The 17,758-nt window shown below is 36.6% G+C and overlaps 1 protein-coding gene across 1 annotated transcript; it reads right to left on the reverse strand.

The window, feature by feature from the left end:
* Positions 1-12,654: 12,654 nt before the first annotated feature.
* LOC131628060 (prefoldin subunit 5-like) lies at positions 12,655-14,065 on the reverse strand. The gene is made up of 3 exons (XM_058898922.1): positions 13,691-14,065; positions 13,455-13,532; positions 12,655-12,944 (listed from the first exon to the last, which is right to left on the reverse strand). Exons 1-3 carry the CDS (start codon positions 13,985-13,987, stop codon positions 12,861-12,863), a joined length of 459 nt encoding a protein of 152 aa, XP_058754905.1. The 5' UTR covers positions 13,988-14,065; the 3' UTR covers positions 12,655-12,860.
* Positions 14,066-17,758: the final 3,693 nt, after the last annotated feature.

The raw sequence follows: 17,758 nt of genomic DNA on the forward strand, positions 1-17,758 counted from the left end.
ACCAGTGCAGCAGACTCAGCAGGTAAAGAGGAAGTGTGACTCCTAGGCCTTAAATTATGAAGGACCACAGACATGAGAATCTGAGCATTAGTAGACAACGACTTCCTAGAGAATTTCTGGGGCTGTTGTGAAGGATTAAGATCATAAGACTGCCCCCTCGCACACAAGACCTCCCTCAGATGCTCCCAATCAAAATTACCCCTTGCCAATTGCACATGATACCCACACAGCTCACCATCCTCAAAAGGTAATTGAGTTCCAAGAAACTCACGGATAGCTTGACGAGAAAAATCAATTTCCTTACCACGCACCCAAGTTTTGAACTCAAAGGGAACACCTTCAACCGGAAATTCCTCATTTGGAACAGCATTAGCATAGAACTCTCTTACAATCTCCAAATGAAACTTAGGTGCAGGCTCACAAAGCTTAAGCCAACCATACTCCTCAATGGTGTTATGACACCACCCATAGGTTCCCTCAGGATTGATTCTCACAATTCGCTCAGGCCACCATGTCCTAACCTCTAACTTTTTGTACCTCTCCTCTTGGACATGACTCTTAAAACGGTTATGATTAAACGGAATAGCCCTAGGTGCTTGAGAAGAGCTGCCACCTTCGGTTCCGGACTTTCTTTTCTTAGAGCCTAGGAATTTCGGTCCCATCTGAAATGATTAAAGAAATAGCACACAAAAACCAATATGTTAACACATTTCATAACACAAAAAAAAAAAAAAAATAAACAGCCCAAGAAGAAGCAAAGACAATACCACTCCCCCCTGCATCAAACAAAAACAGGCAGAAGAGGGGATTTTTCTGAAATCCCCAGACCGCGCTAAGCGGGCTCTGCAATTTGCAGAAAAAATCCCCTGCGAACCAGGGTTATTTCCAAACATCTCCAGCACCCAAATACGATTTTAAACACAACATGGTACTGGAAAAGAGATTCTACTACTAGGTTTTCAACACAAAAAATCCTAACCAAATCATATATTCCTAAAATCAAAAATTAAACCTTAATATATAATGCAAGCATAAGAGAAAAGAAATAAAAAGAAGAAGATGAAGACATTACCTTGGTGATGATGAAGAAGGCACAAGAACCTTGATTAATTAGCAAAACAAAAAGTAAGCAAAGAAAGAAAGAAAGAAAGCTAGGAGAAGAAAATGGGAGAAATGAGGCAACCAAACCTCAAAACCCTACTTCCCTCACCCAGAATTCGTGTTGGGCCGGGTCAAAGACAAAGGGCCCAAAACCAAAAATATTTTTTTTTTCTGAAAACCAACCCGCGCTAAGCGGGGTATGAAGCGCGCTAAGCGCGCAAGTCTCTGGAACGAAGGGTTCCAAAATTTCAAAAGCGCGCTAAGCGGGCTAGGAGCGCGCTAAGCGCCCTTGACAGAACACAGAAAAATTTTTCTTTCTACCAGCATGTGAAACTTTACCTGTAGACTGATTTTGGCTTGACCAGAACGCAAAAAACATAAACGGTAAAAAACACATAAAACAAGCTGAATATATACAAATTGGGGTGCCTCCCAATAAGCGCTTTGTTTAACGTCGGTCAGCTCGACGGTCAAAGGCAATCAAGGATCACCAAACGATAAAACACAAGTTTCACGATTAAAATCGCTTCCTCGATAAACCTTCAACCTCTGACCATTAACTACCCATTCTTGCTTTGATTTTTGGTCCTCTATCACAATAGCCCCATGGCTTCTAACCTCTTTGACCAAAAACGGTCCGGACCATTTAGACTTCAACTTTCCCGGAAAAAGTCTTAACCGGGAATTGAAGAGTAAAACTAATTGCCCTACCTTAAAGTCTTTCATTCTAATCTTACTATCATGATAGAATTTGGTCTTTTCTTTGTAAATCGAATTAGACTTATAGGCATGCAATCTCATCTCTTCCAACTCATTTAATTGGATTTTTCTTCTCTCTCCACACAACTTGTGGTCAAAATTCAAAAGCTTCAAGGCCCAATATGCCTTATGCTCTAGTTCTACGGGAAGGTGACAACTTTTACCATACACCATTTAGAATGGTGTCAGACCGATCGGTGCTTTGAAAGCGGTCCGATATGCCCACAAGGTTTCATCAAGCTTCATTGACCAATCCTTCCTAGAGCTAGACACAGTTTTCTCAAGAATTCTCTTAATTTCTCTATTGGTCCTCTCAACTTGCCCATTAGTTTGTGGATGATATGGAGTAGCCACCTTGTGCTTTACTCCATATTGCTCCAACACTTTTTCAAGCGGGGCATTACAGAAATGAGATCCACCATCACTAATTATTACTCTTGGCGAGCCAAACCGCGAAAATATATTTTTCTTCAGAAATTTAATCACAGTCTTACCATCCGCTTTGGGTGAAGCAATCGCTTCCACCCATTTAGACACATAATCCACAGCTACCAAGATGTATTCATTTGACATTGAGGAAGGGAATGGTCCAACAAAGTCAATACCCCAACAATCAAATACCTCAACTTCTACAATACTTTGGAGGGGCATTTCCTCTCTTTTCCCTATTCCACCAGTTCTTTGACAACTGTCGCATGAGGCAACATGGTGGTAAGCATCTTTGAACAAAGTAGGCCACCAAAATCCCGATTGAAGGACTTTTGTGGCCGTACGCAAACCATTAAAATGACCACCATAAGGAGAATTGTGGCAATGCCACAATATGCTTTTTGACTCCTCATATGCGACACATCTTCTCAAAAGATTGTCACTACTCAACTTAAACAAGTGAGGATCATCCCAAACATAGAAATTAGCATCGTTCAAAAACTTTTTTCTTTGATTCCAAGTTAGATCCTCAGGTATCCAGCCGGATGCTTTGTGGTTAGCCATATCCGCGAACCAGGGTCTAACTTCCTGTACCATGTACAGTTTTTCATCAGGGAATTCTTCCCTCACTTCTTTTTCATTGTTTGTTACCTCGGTATTCACTAACCGAGACAAATGATCCGCAATCAAATTTTCTGTACCTTTCTTATCTCTCACTTCAAGATCAAATTCTTGAAGCAAAGGAATCCACCGAATAAGCCTCTGTTTTGAATCAGGCTTGGTAAGAAGATATTTGATTGCGGCATGATCAGTATAACACACAAATTTAGAACCAATGAGGTAAGGACGAAACTCTTCCAATGCAAATACAATTGCGAGCAATTCTTTTTCGGTAGTGGCATAGTTAACCTGTGCCTCATTTAAAACTTTGCTCGCATAATGTATAGCATGGAATTGTTTGTTCTTCCTTTGGCCTAAGACCGCACCAACCGCATAGTCACTAGCATCGCACATGAGTTCAAACTCAAGCGACCAATTAGGAGCGACAATTATGGGTGTGGTGGTCAAATTTTCTTTAAGTTCTAGGAAAGCTTTTAGACATGATTCATCAAAATTAAATTCCATACCTTTGTTGAGCAAATTACTCAAAGGCTTTGCAACCTTGGAGAAATCCTTGATGAATCTTCTATAGAACCCAACATGTCCCAAAAAGCTCCTTATGCCTTTAACATTCACCGGAGGGGGAAGCTTTTCAATAACCTCGATTTTTGCCGGATCAACCTCAAGCCCCTTTGAAGAAACCTTGTGGCCAAGAACAATCCCATCTGTCACCATGAAAGTGCATTTCTCCCAGTTGAGAACCAAATTTGTTTCAATGCATCTTTCCATCACCACATCAAGGTTCTTCAAACACAAGTCAAATGATGACCCGTACACAGAAAAATCATCCATGAACACCTCAATGCTTTTTTCGATCAAATCTGAGAAGATAGCTTGCATGCACCTTTGAAATGTTGCAGGAGCATTACATAGTCCAAATGGCATTCTTCGGTATGCGAAAACGCCAAAAGGACATGTAAAGGCAGTTTTCTCGTGGTCCGCCGGATTCACTGATATTTGATTGTATCCCGAATAACCATCCAAGAAACAATAGAAATTTCTTCCGGCTAACCTCTCTAACATTTGATCCATAAAAGGTAATGGAAAGTGATCTTTTCTGGTTGCTTGGTTCAACCTCCTATAATCAATACACATACGCCACCCGGTCACCGATCTCGAAGGAATCAACTCGTTCTTCTCATTTCTCACAACCGTCAATCCACCCTTCTTAGGAACCACATGCACCGGGCTCACCCATTCGCTATCGGAGATGGGATAAATCATCCCCGCCTCTAATAACTTCACAACCTCTTTTCTAACAACTTCTTTCATGGTTGGATTCAATCGCCTTTGAGGTTGTGCTACGGGCCGAAAATCATCTTCTAACATAATCTTATGCATACAATAGGCCGGACTAATACCTTTCAAGTCGGATAAAACCCATCCTATTGCTTCTTGATTCTTTATCAATACTTCCTTCAATCGATGCTCTTCCTTGCTAGACAAACCATTATTAATGATAACCGGCTTAGTAGAATTGTCACCGAGAAACACGTATTTCAAGTGAGATGGTAACACATTCAACTCCACCTTTTGCTCTTCAACTTTAGGTTCATCCTTCAACTCTTCAATTTGAGTTTCAAATGGATTCATCTCATCACAAGCCTCTAAATTTCTCAAGCAATCTTCAATTTCTTTCTCTTGATCTTTGGTGAGAACTTCAAGAGCTTCCATTAAAGTCTTCTCAAGAGGATTCGACAAGTGCATTTGATTCTCCACTTTCATAATAGTCCTTTCGGTAGCATCGATTCTAAAACAATCATCATCATCACTCGGATGCTTGATGGCTTCAAAGAGATCAAGACATAATTCTTCATCTTGGTACCTTAATTTCATTAAGCCATCATCAATATCTATCATCATTCGGGCCGTCTTCATAAAAGGCCTTCCTAAGATCAATGGAATCTCAGGATCTTCTTCCATGTCTATGACGATAAAATCAACAGGATACCAAAATTTGTCAACCTTGACAAGCAAGTCTTCCGCAACTCCATGAGGATGAGCTGTGGATTTATCTGCTAATGATAACGTCATTCTTGTCGGTTTCAAATCATTGATTCCTAATCTTCTCACCATTGACAGAGGGATCAAATTAATGCTAGAACCGGTATCTACCAAACCTTTGCCTATGTGGACATTTCCAATAGACACCGGTAAGGTTACCCGCCCAGGATCATTTGATTTTATCGGAGTAGTGCGTTGAATTAACGCATTACAACAAGAGCTCACCGTTACTACCTCCTGATCCAAGAATCTTCTCTTCTTAGTGATGATGTCTTTGATGAATTTTGCATACATTGGCATTTGCTCTAATGCTTCGGAAAAAGGAACATTGATTTGCAACTTGCTAAAAATGTCCAAGAACCGAGCATAGTGCTTTGCATCTTCTTTCTTTGACGGACCGGGAGGGTAAGGTAATTTCTTCACTTGTATAGAATCATCCACCTTCTTCTTTCCCTTTTCACTCACACTCAATTTTTTTCTCTCTTTTTCTACAACTTTCTCAAGAGTTTCTTTTTCCACTAATTCTTTCTCTTTCTCATTTTCAACTAAATCACCCTCAACATTTTTTTCTACTTCAATCACCCTATCTTTTTCACTCTCAACAATTTCCTCCTCAACTATCTCTCCTACACCCATATCAATATTTCTACCGCTACGAGTTAGAATTGACTTACAATGCTCACGAGGATTTTCTTGTGTAGTAGCCGGAAAAGGACATTTGTTTTGATCGGCAAGTTGCTTTGACAATTGCCCGACTTGAGTTTCAAGGTTCTTTATTGCGGCATCCGTACTCTTTTGGCTTGCAATTTGCAATTGCATGAATTGGCTAAGAGTGTCCTCGATTGAAAACTTTGTTTGTTGAGGTTGTTGATTGTAACCGCCTTGATAAGGATTTTGACGATTCGATGGGCCCGCTTCCGGCCTCCATCCTTGTTGATAACCTTGATTACCTCTTTGTTGGTAACCTTGGTTATTGTTGTAAGGTTGTTGTTGTTGTCTCCCACCATATCCTTGATTAGGATTAGACACATAATTCACCTCTTCACCCGGTGGAGGACAAAAACCTGTTTGATGGTCACCCCTACACAATTCACAACACATCACATGTTGATTTTTAGAAGGGCTCCCATTTATCTCTTTGATTTGTTGAGGGAGTTTTGACATTTGTTGAGTGAGCAATTCTACTTGTTGTGTCAATAACTTGTTTTGAGCAAGTATTGCATCACTAGTATTCAATTCAAGAACTCCCGGTTTTCTTTGCAATGCACTACGGTTGTGTTGCCCTTGATGATCATTCAAAGCCATTCTATCAATGATAGCAATCGCTTCTGCAGCAGTTTTTGACATCAACGAACCACCCGCGGTAGCATCTAAAAGAGTTTTTGGTTGAGGTTGGAGTCCATTTCTAAAGATATGGATTTGAGACAATTCATCAAACCCATGACCTTTGCACTTTCTAACCATGGACTTGAACCTCTCCCATGCTTCATTGAGATATTCATTCGAACCTTGAGAGAACACCGCAATAGAAGTTTTCGCTTCCATGAACCTATTGTGAGGAAAGAACCGATCCAAGAACTTCTCTTCTAACTCGTTCCAATTTGTCATGACATTATTTGGTTGATCAAGGTACCATTCCTTAGCTTTTCCAATTAAGGAATGAGGAAAAAGTCTCCTGAACACCTGTTCTTCTTGGTCTTCCGGAGCACCAATTGTTCCGGCGATCTCGTAGAACTTTGTTAGATGAGTAAATGGATCCTCGTGATCTGCCCCTGTGAACGGATTTTGGTATAATAATTGAAGTAACCCCGTCTTCATCTCGGAGTTTCTTCCATTGGCCTGATCATGAGCAAATTGTGCATTGAGTCGAGGGCTATTAACACAAGGCCCTCGAGCTGGAACATTAGGGATCTCTCCTGCCATTTCTCCCTCAACTAAGTTTTCAACCGGAGTTGAAGAAGAAGATGCCTCTTGTTGTTGTCTTCTTTCCCTAGCTAGTTGTCTCCTCCTACGAGTTTTGCTATTCTCTCTACGAGCAGTCCTCTCAATCTCAGGATCAAAAAGGAGTTGATCTGCAGGTACACGTCCTCGCATAAACTGTAATCTGAAAAACTAACCAAGCAAATTAACAAACACAAGGAAAATAAATTTAGAAACAATATATTAATTATAAGACTCAATACAAAACAAACTATTGCAATGCTTGCAATATCTAAACAACAATCCCCGGCAACGGCGCCATTTTGTTGAAAGAGTATTGTGGTGTACTTTCCGTTTATATCGTATCCACAGGGATTATTGCGATATCACCGCCGTTCTATAGCCTATTTTGTCTTGAGTTAATGTTACTTTTGTTTTAGGTTTGCAAAAGATCATTCAATCACTTTAGTAGCAAAGAGTAAATTAATGAAAGTTCTAAGTTAAAGAAAATGTATCAAGATTCGATTTCATCGACCTAAATTTGTATGTTTCCTTATAAATAAATGCTTATGAACTTGCTAACGATCAATATAATTACGTATCGACACCTATATCGTCCGTGTCCGCAACGATATAGTTAGATTTACCGTATTGTTTAACCGACGATTTCTCCACCGTTTAAACAATACAAATAACGTTTTAAAACCGATACTTAGTAAACATCAAACTCTAAATCCATGTCTGCAACTTATAGTTTGAAAGATGATGAGTTAGGTCTAGATACAAACATTGATGTCTCAAACATTTATACCAAAGAAAAGCTTTAATAAACAAACTAAACCATCTATATTGATCATCACTTGTTCATACACATATATTCACAAGAAAAACATACAAAAGGCTAGGAAGATTACATCTTATCTTGATACAAAAGGGATTTAGCTATCCATGAGAATGGTAGCTTGCATAAGAAGGAAAGGATGAAGATCAACAAGCATCAAAGGCGATTAATCGACGATCAAGGCTTCCAATCTTCAACTCTATGTTTGCTACAGTGTATTATGCTCTTGGTTCTCTCTAAAATATCTCTACATCCATTCAAAAGTGATCTGGCCTATAAACAAATAAACAAAGTTTCGCAGACCGCGCTTAGCGCGGTGCAGCCCGCTAAGCGCGCTATCAATAATTGCTTAAACCGCCCAACCGCGCTAAGCGGGCTTCAGACCTCGCTTAGCGCGGAACTCTCTGCCAGAACTTCCTTCTTTTCTTCAAAAGCGCGCTTAGCGGGCTCAACCTCGCTTAGCGCGCTACCTCTTTTCAGCAATCCTTGGCTTTGGTCTTGGAACATCTTCAAAGTGCTTTTTCCATGGTCCAAGCTTCCAATTATCTATAAAAACTACAAAATCCAACATAGATTGCAAAGATAAGAACTATTCAACAATAATATAAATATAAGAATAAATATATACCAAATGACAATAAAATACTACTATTAACCACAAAAAGACTTGAGAGTTACCAAAAATTACCTAAGATATTTACACAAATTGGTAACTAACAAAGGGTATGGTCCATAAAAGCTAACCTCATTCACCTTCCCTTTCTCCATGACGACGGTTGCGTCTAGGCTCCTCTCGAGATCTTTGAGGCAACACATGGCTCCTTGTAGGTTTCCACACAACATCACTACTCTTTCTTGGGAGTTGTAGAACTTTATTTTGAGGTGGAAAGTATATCCTTTTCTCCATACTATTAGGGAGGTGTCTCCCTAGAATGTACTTGTAGAAGGATCTCCACGGGACGACTAAGAGTTGGATGTTTACAGCCCTTTTTACTATTATTTCTTTGAAAATGACCAATAACTCTATGAAGCCCTTAGTGAGGGTTACCTTGTCGTTGAATCTCTGATATGGAATTATTTTTTTTCTCAAATTCAATTTGTTGAATTGATTTGTGTACATGATTTCACATGAATTTCATTTTTCAATGAGAATTCGCAAGACGTCGCAATTGGCCATGATTATCAATGGGAATATTTCATTGGGTGTGCCTCATACCCTTTCATTGTCCTTAAAACCTGTAATGGTTAGTTTAGGGGTCTCGTTTGATACTGTTTTCTTCTTTTGGATGATATAAAGCATTTCAATATTTTTCCTCTTAATAAATGTCTTATAATGTTCTTTTGGATGTGGGAAATCTCATACGATTGAGAGGATGAAGGGGAATATTTCTCCTGAGATGGAGGCAATGAAGGGACGATTCATTTTCTTATGGTCCTCCATTACGTTGTTCTTCCTCCTGATTGTTTTATTAGATAACGTGTTACACTGACGAAATTCACTCATACTAGTAGCTCTTTGTAGACAATCCTTCCGTCTCTTATTATCCCTTCTTTGAATATGTTCCTTGGTGTGTTTACCAAGGTTCTCTTTTTTAATAAGGTCTTCAATTACATCCTTGAGATGAGTGCACTCATTGACTCGATGCTTGTAACATTTATGGAGCATGCAATACTTTATTTTGTCATCGCGTACAAATTCCTTCACAATTTGAGGGGTATTTCACCTCGGCTTATTAATCTTTGTGTTAGCGCACTCTTGAAGGGTTTTTTCTCTAGACATATTTAAGGGGGTGCACTCTAAGAACCGAGACATGTGTCATTTGTTCCTCTCCTTAGCCCCTTATTCACGGTGCTTGTTGTCCTCGGATTTTCCAAATGTCATGTTCTTATCAGTCTCTCCCGATAATAACTTTTATTCAAAGTTAATGTATGGTTAAGCCCTAAAGATTATTTAGCTTATGCATCATGGTTATTCTAACTCCATCTTCTCTCTAAATATGCAATTTGATCTCATATAAATTTCAAAGATCCAACGTTTACATTTATCATTAGCCCTTCTGACCTCCATATCTTCTCTAGTGAATCTATCACTGTAATATCACAATGTCTACATCTTCCTTTACATGATGGCATTGAGAACGACCATCATATTCGATTGAAGTTTTTGTAACATGAAATGGAATTTGAACTTTCGTGCAATGTTCTCCAAGAACTAATGGGGGTGAAAGTATTGTGCTTGGATTTATTGTTCTCTAGTCAGCCCAAAATAATAAGATTCTTTGAGACTTTTTTAGAAACATTTATGAAACATTATTTAATTAGGTTTCTCTGTCAATATCAGTTTTATCAATACCAGTTTGATGATGTTCTTAAAACCATTGAAGTGACTAGTTAAGTGTCCCCTGTAAATATAATAGATTAAGGTAAATTAAAAACTACGCTATTGTAAAATTCTAATTTTTTTATAAAAAAATATAAAGAACCGTAAGTTTATTTAACCCTTCCCCACTTGCCATTTCTTCTTTGTTGGCTTCTCGTCTTTCTTCCTTGTGATTTGTTTCTTCTTTGCTGCATTATTATTCTTTCATATGTGCATTTTCACCTTCACTAATTCATAAACCCTAATTGATAATGAATGATGTTGTGCTAAAATTGAAAATCATGTCCCCTTCTATTAAACATAGTTTGATAAAATGTTAAGGGATGTTGTTGTTGATTTTTAAGTGAAAGGTCTTCAAGAGTAAAAGCTCATCGTGTAATAATTGAGAATAACCGTAGTAAGAAATAGTATCCACAATTCAACAAAGCACTACAATATGAGAACGTGTATCTTGAATTTGAAATGAAACAATTTACTAACGGTAAATGACTACACCATACGCTTAGAAATAAAGACTAAGTCAATTGAGTCGACGAATCATTTGTTTGTTCACTACAAGGTTGCCTCGACTATTTGGTTGTAACTTTTTAATTGGGTGTGTAAGCCCATGCCTCTCCCGGGAATAGTCTTAGATTTGTTAGAGTTGTTTCTAGGATTAGGGCAGGGTAAAAAGTTGATTTTAGGTTTGGTTTCGATCTGACACTCAATGCTTTGAAAAATTTAAAAGTTGAGTAACAAAGTATTTTTTTTGGTGAGAATTTGACGGTTAATCATTGGATGACATCTATTATTTGTCTAACTTGAAAGTGGATCCAATCTTTTGCCTAGATAATTAGGTGAGAAATAGATTGTCAAATGCTGTGCATGTAACCTTTTTCGACTTTCCTCATCTAGTTCTCTCTAAGTAGTTTTCTCGCTTGGTTTTCATTAGCACAACTAGTATTCTTTCTAGGCTTCTTGGTTGGTGTTTGCCTTTGGTTTGGGGATTTTTATGTTGGTGCATCTAGGTGTTCTTTTTGGGACTATTTCATGTTATTTTTTAGGAGTTTCACCAGTGCTATTTATGGTGGTTAATTTATATCTTTGTTAGGACTTTTTTTTAATATTAATATATTTGCCATTAAAACCGGTGGTAACTGACAAAGTGAGAGCCATAATCAAATGTAAGGAGCTTGAATGTCCTTGAGGGATTGTTTTTGTTCTTAAGTTAAAAGTTTATAGAAACTTTCAAGTGAAAACATTCAAGTATGTTGGTGGGAGAAAATTTAAGACTAAACAATATAAAAAAAAAATGGACTGAAATATCTTACCAGGAATATTAGAGTTAAACCAATCATCATATATGTTGATGAACTTGTGATTTCTTTAAAGGAAAATAATGAGTGCATATGGAAGACTCTAAAATTTGCGAAGCAATCAAAGTTTTTTCTTTCTGGTAGAGGATGGCGAAATCGAACAATATGAGAGAAAGTGAAATTATGAACATGAATTTTTAAGGAGTAACCTTAGATCAAAGGTTAAAATTGGTATGATTCCGATTCTGTGATCCTTTCTACAATTTGTAAGGGTTAGGGGCATAATGTAGGCTATTTATTGGCTGGAACATAAGCTTTCTTAAGGACTTTTATGGTGGACAACTACTCTTTATGGTTGGCTAAGATGTCAACGATCAAATTCATGTTATTGTTTATACATGAAATTAAAGTAGTTGTAGACATTGCTTTAAAAAGATCTCTATGATGATAGATAAAACTAAATGAAACTACATGTTTGACATGAAGAAAGTTTTTAATAAATTATTTCCATAAATTTTGTAAAGTTGTAAATTGATTTACAATGTGTTTGTAAGAGGTGATGCAACATGCACATTGTAAATATCCTTTCAATGCACTTATGGAGAAAAATCACAAAGCATTGGAAAGACAAAGAACTTGAGATTCTTGATGTTTTAAAAGGTTAATAGATTTAGGGTTTAGGTTTAACAATAGTGACGATCATCTATGGAAGACATTCAATAAAGAATCGGTTAAACTAGAGGAAATCAGAGAAAAACCAATAAATAATCTGTTAAACTAGAGCAAATCTGGGAAAAAACCAATATGCTCTTTTGGCATTAAGTTTGTCTGAGATCAAACAACCACCCAGAACTCATAAAAATGCTAGGCACCAAATTCTGGCATATTTGCTCCATGACCGAGATTTATCCCTCCACATATCTAAATTTAATACCTTATGTGTTTCACTTGATTCGAATATGTTGTTCATCTCTCTGCACTGAGTTAACACATAGAAATGTCTTTCCACTTGTTAATCATTGGCACACTTAAAAAATATCAAGACTCACTAAGGCTAACTCTGAATCATGAAATAAGAACATGCCAAAAATACTAAGTGGTAAAGGCAAATAAAGAGCAGTTAGAAAATGGACTCCATAACTTGAGAAAGAAAAATACATGATGATTTTGAGTGTGTAGACCAGAGAGATTGGTGAATAAAATTGTTAATCCTCAACCACATGCTCTAATTAAAGACTTGTGTAATTGAAAGACCACACTACTCATTTCCACAGTAACCTTTAAATTTCAATTGGCATTGGTTGACTAGAACTCCTAAATACAGTTCCAATAGTTTTGAGGCATCAAAACGATAGCGGAATTCTTTTAAAAAGTTTCAACAACATATAACATTAATAACACCACTTTCAGAATTTTCTATGGTACAAGGCATTGGAAGAAAAAAAGCAATTGAATTCTATACCAGCTAATTTTAGGACGAAGATGCTAATTGCTTCAATTTCGCCTGTAAAATAACCCCAGCATCATCTGCCACATTCTTCTTTTTGGATGCAACCTGCATTTATAATTACACAGATTCAATTTTTCTGTTGAGTAACGTCAAGTCTATTCTTAAATACAATTTCATTATAATGAAAGTTTAGTTGAAAATAGAAGTGAGATGATTTGTTTATCTCAAGGTTTTAAATAACGGCCTGTTACAATGAAAACGGCCGCGACAAAATGATATCGGAAGGTGCTGATATCGATACCATAAATACGGCCGCGACAAAATGATATCAGAAGGTGCTGATACCGATACCACAAATACGGCCGCGAGAAAACGATAACGGAAGGTGCCGCAATCAGTATCACAACACCTGTACCGACTGAAATCACCTATTTAAAACCTTGATTTATCTCATTTTCTAAACAAAATATCAATTTAGGTTAAAATAACTCTAATTCGATTAAACATTCTCCACAATAGATTAACTACATTATGTAATACTGTAAAAATATAAGGAAAACAATCAATGCAAACACATATATCAAAATCAAAATCAAATTCAGAACAGATAATTACCTCAACAAGTTGATCGAAGTTAGATTTGAGTAAATTGATTTTGCGCTCACAATAATCCTTTCCTTCCGGCATCGTTTTCTGTTTTAACCATCAACACAACAATTCAATCAAATTAACAAACAATAACAATTCCAAACCCTAAGAAAACATCGCAAAACAATTCTCACACGAAGAACGAAGAAAATGAACAGGATTCATCGATGATTCAGATCTAATGGAAAAGGAAAAAGTATGACCTCGACGAAGTAACCGGTTCCGATATCGACGAGAACGTGATGAGGATCCTGAAGAGTAGCGGGAACGTAGAGAGAAGCGGTGAGAGGAACGAGGATTTTACTGCCGTGAGATCGGAGGGAGAGATCGTTGAGAGCGGTTGTGGCGAGCTCAAGGCGAGTTGTGGCGGTGCCGATGTTGGTGAGGCTGTCTTGGAGAAGGTTAACTTCCATATCAGCCTGTTCCTTAACTGCCTTCAACTGTTCGACGCTCATTCGCTCCAGAGTCATGGCGCCGCTCGCGCTCTTCGAGGAAGACATTTTTGAAATTTCTTTCTCTTTCTCGCTACTCACTCCCTAAACCCTTCAACTCCGATTTCATTCGATTGCAGACAAGACAACCCCATCAAAATAAACTTATTTTTCTTTTCATTTGATTTATTTATTTATTAATATATCTCATAAACACGACTTAAATTTTTTTTAATTGTACTAAAATAAATTGTTTTTTCAATACATAATTATAAATTATTTAAAAATAAAAAAAATGAAATTACAAATTATTGAAAAAAGTTTAAGTACATGAGAAAAAAACTATAATTAATATTTTTTAGAAATTAAAAAAAACGAATATGTATTGACAATATAAAATATTTTTACACAGTTGTTTATTATGAAAATTGGTAAACTAGCGCTAGTCTTCCAAAAGCAAAAAAGTCTTTGGTTACTCACAGGTAGGGGTGGGAATAGGCCAGGCCGGCCTACAGGGGCCTATGGCCCAGCCTACATAGGCCTAGGCCAGGCCAGGCCTATTTAATAAAAAAGTAAGGCTTAGGCTTTTTTAAAAGCCTATTTTATTAAATAGGCCAGGCTTAGGCTATTAATAAAGCCTATGAAGCCTTATAGGCCGGCCTATATTTTCATATATATTAGAAATATGCTAAATAAGTTGGTTCATGTATACATATATATTAGAAAAAAAAGGCTAAATAGGCTACCCTATATATATATATATATATATAACAAAGGCTAAATAGGTCCGTCTATATATGCAAATATAGGCCGACCTATAAGGCTTCTTAAGTAATATGAATAAATTGAAAACTTTAATGAGATACAGGCTTTTTAAATAGGCTTTCAGGCCAGGCCAGACTTTTAAAAAGGCCAGACCAGGCCTAAAAACTGAGCCTATGATAGGCCTTAGGCCAGGCTTAGGCCTTTTAAGTTTATCGTAGGCCAGGCTCAGGCCTTCTAAAGCCTAGCCTAGCCTAGCCTATTTCCACCCCTACTCACAGGATCGACTAGATTGATCCTAGAACATGTGTTTTATCTTTTGAATATCAACTACCAACTATATAGTCATTAATAGAAGATACCACCATACTCTCTAAAATGCCCTTTTTTATTTTTAAATTTACAAAGCACAAAGGTTAAAATGGTCTATTCATAATCAACCTATTTTTCCAACCTTCCCATCATTACTCATGTTGTCACATCCAATAATTGTCAAACATATATTTCTTTTTCACTAAAACCATTAACCATTGTAGACCACCCTCCAATTTCAACACATTTCCACTTCACTTCTAAATAGCTTTTATCCCTCTTCACTAAAACCACTTAATTAAAACCATTATGGTTTGAATTTCACAATGAAAAAATTTTCAAACAATAAAATTTTCCCTTTTTTTTCTTTCTTTATCTTACGAATTCTTTATTTATTTTCAAATAAGATTATTCAATACAATGGAATTTAAATTATTATTTATTTTACAATTAAATAATTTATTTTAAAATTAGATTTAAATTTAAATAGATTTTACACTATATAAATCATTTCTATTTATTTATTATTTTTAAATATATTAATTAATATATTTTTAAAATTTACATGAAATTTTTATTTTAAAATATCAAAATTTCTCTTTTTTCACGAACCATTGTCAGTTAAATTTTTATTTTTCTCACATCTATTTTATTTTAATTAAAATTTATCTTTATTTGAGACACAAAATTTATATTTTCAAATGTCAAATTATTTTCTTTTTCTCACGGGCCACTGTCAACAAAATACATATTTTATTTTAATAAACATTTGCCTTTATTTAAAACACAAAATTCTTATTTTCAAATGTCAAAATTTTTATTTTTCTCATGGGGCAAGGAAAATACCTTCTTTTTTTTTTTAATTAAAAATTATCTTTAGTTGAGACACAAAATTCTTATTTTTAATTTGCAGCTAAATATGCATAAACATAACTCTCAATTTACAGTATAATTTTACATTACTAAATAATTTTTACCCGTGCGGACGCACGGGTATATTACTAGTTATTGTTTAAGAAGAAGAACACTTCGACACATATCATGTTCTTTGTTTCAAAGTTTGTTTAATCTATATAGATTCTTCAAAATAATGTGGTAACTTGTAAAATAAATGATATAGGTAAATTGTAAGAAAGTAAATGACAAGAATATAAAATTCTAGAAATGGCAAACAGTAAAAAAATATAAAAGATGGTGTTTTCACATGTACATTCTCAAATGACTCTTTTCTCAATTCACAAATACTTTGAGTGATTTAGTGAGATTTTGTACTCAAATGAACATACGAATCCTAATCGCTAAGACTCCTATTTATACAAATTCAAAGTAACCGCTCTCAACAGTCCTTCGATCAGGGCATGCCACGTTGCGCTCGACGTGCTCTTCTTCCGTCCTGAAGCTCCATGTGTCCATTAACACAACGGATCAAGGTGAAAAACAATTATATCTTCATTCAAACTTTCCTATCGAACGCCCCTTTCCGTCGAACCAGATATCAAACTTACAAAATATTTCTAAGTCTTCACCCAACAATTCCTTTATCAAAAGGTGAATTCGACAGGTCTTCATCAATCATACTAATTTGTCGAAAACTTCCCATCTCCTCTAGATGTTCCATTTTTTCCAACAACAGTGCTGTGTCAAAAATACCAGCTAACAAATTGCCTCCCAAAAATGTATTTTCGATGCACAGAAGAAAAGGGCATTTTTGACCACTTCTTTCGACACCATAAACCTTTTCATATTACATGACGTCATAGTCATTATGACATTTTCCTCAGAACGTCTCTTCACAACTGGTGCGGAGATTTAATGACACTCCTAGGAATTAGGAGATCGCGGATAGCTCATAACTATTACTACCCTCTGGCGAATCCAACGTGTGACACGCGTCCCACTCACCAATCCCTTATTCCATAGTACTTGAAAAAAACTGTTCTGATTCCATGCTTATAAATAACCTTTTCTTGTCCATTTTAATGCTTCATTTCGCTCTTCAAATTTCCTGTAACTTATACTCTATATTATTCATCTTCTCCATTTTCTCAAAACATATTGACGATCTCCATAGCGTCTTCCACCACAGAAACCACCAAGAACACCAACAAGGCCCAAGAAAACAAGAAGAAAGCAGGCTTACCTCTGGTACATAAGATTTTAGGGTCTTAAGTCGTTAGGAATCAACAGTACATCCCTGAACTATTCTGCGGAGAACAACGCGCCATTTACCATTCTCAGGTATTACTCCTTATCTCTGTAACTGCCAAAATGCATGCAATGCTAAGTCCCATAGCTAATCCCGCAGTTGATTAGGAATTAAGCAGTTATTTTCCTACTTATGATAGATATAAGCCTATAGGGAATGTTAGGAAACCCTGATCAACCGATGAAGTTCATAGTGACGAAAACCCACACCCTGATCACCAAGACAATCCTTCCCTGGATGAGCCTATTAAGTTAAGATTTATGAACAATGGCTTTAGAGTTTTTCGATCCTCCCCTCTATCTAAGGCTCCCACAGATTACTTAGCATGATTAGCAAAAATAGAGAAGAAGAAATCCCAATTCTTAAAAGATATGGGTATCTTCGATCCTATAGAACTGTCAAAGGTAGGACCCATATACTGTTCGAGCACTCTAGTTGCTTCCCTGTTCTTTTGGGACAGTACCCATCAAACTTTCCATCTTCCTTATGGAACGGTGGCACCAATTTTGCTCGACATAGCCGTTATAGTTAGACTAAAACCCACTGGTTAAACCTTCGAT

The sequence above is a fragment of the Vicia villosa genome, unplaced genomic scaffold (assembly GCF_029867415.1).
Source record: "Vicia villosa cultivar HV-30 ecotype Madison, WI unplaced genomic scaffold, Vvil1.0 ctg.000422F_1_1, whole genome shotgun sequence".
NCBI classification, from domain to species: Eukaryota; Viridiplantae; Streptophyta; class Magnoliopsida; order Fabales; family Fabaceae; genus Vicia; species Vicia villosa.

Bases quoted from the DNA above. Each gene is read 5' to 3' on its own strand.
- LOC131628060 (XM_058898922.1), bottom strand. From the start codon at position 13,987: ATGTCTTCCTCGAAGAGCGCGAGCGGCGCCATGACTCTGGAGCGAATG. The intron at 13,533-13,690 runs GTCATACTTTTT...TGGTTAAAACAG, and splicing joins GAACCGGTTACTTCGTCGAG to AAAACGATGCCGGAAGGAAA. The intron at 12,945-13,454 runs GTAATTATCTGT...TTATAAATGCAG, and splicing joins ACTTCGATCAACTTGTTGAG to GTTGCATCCAAAAAGAAGAA.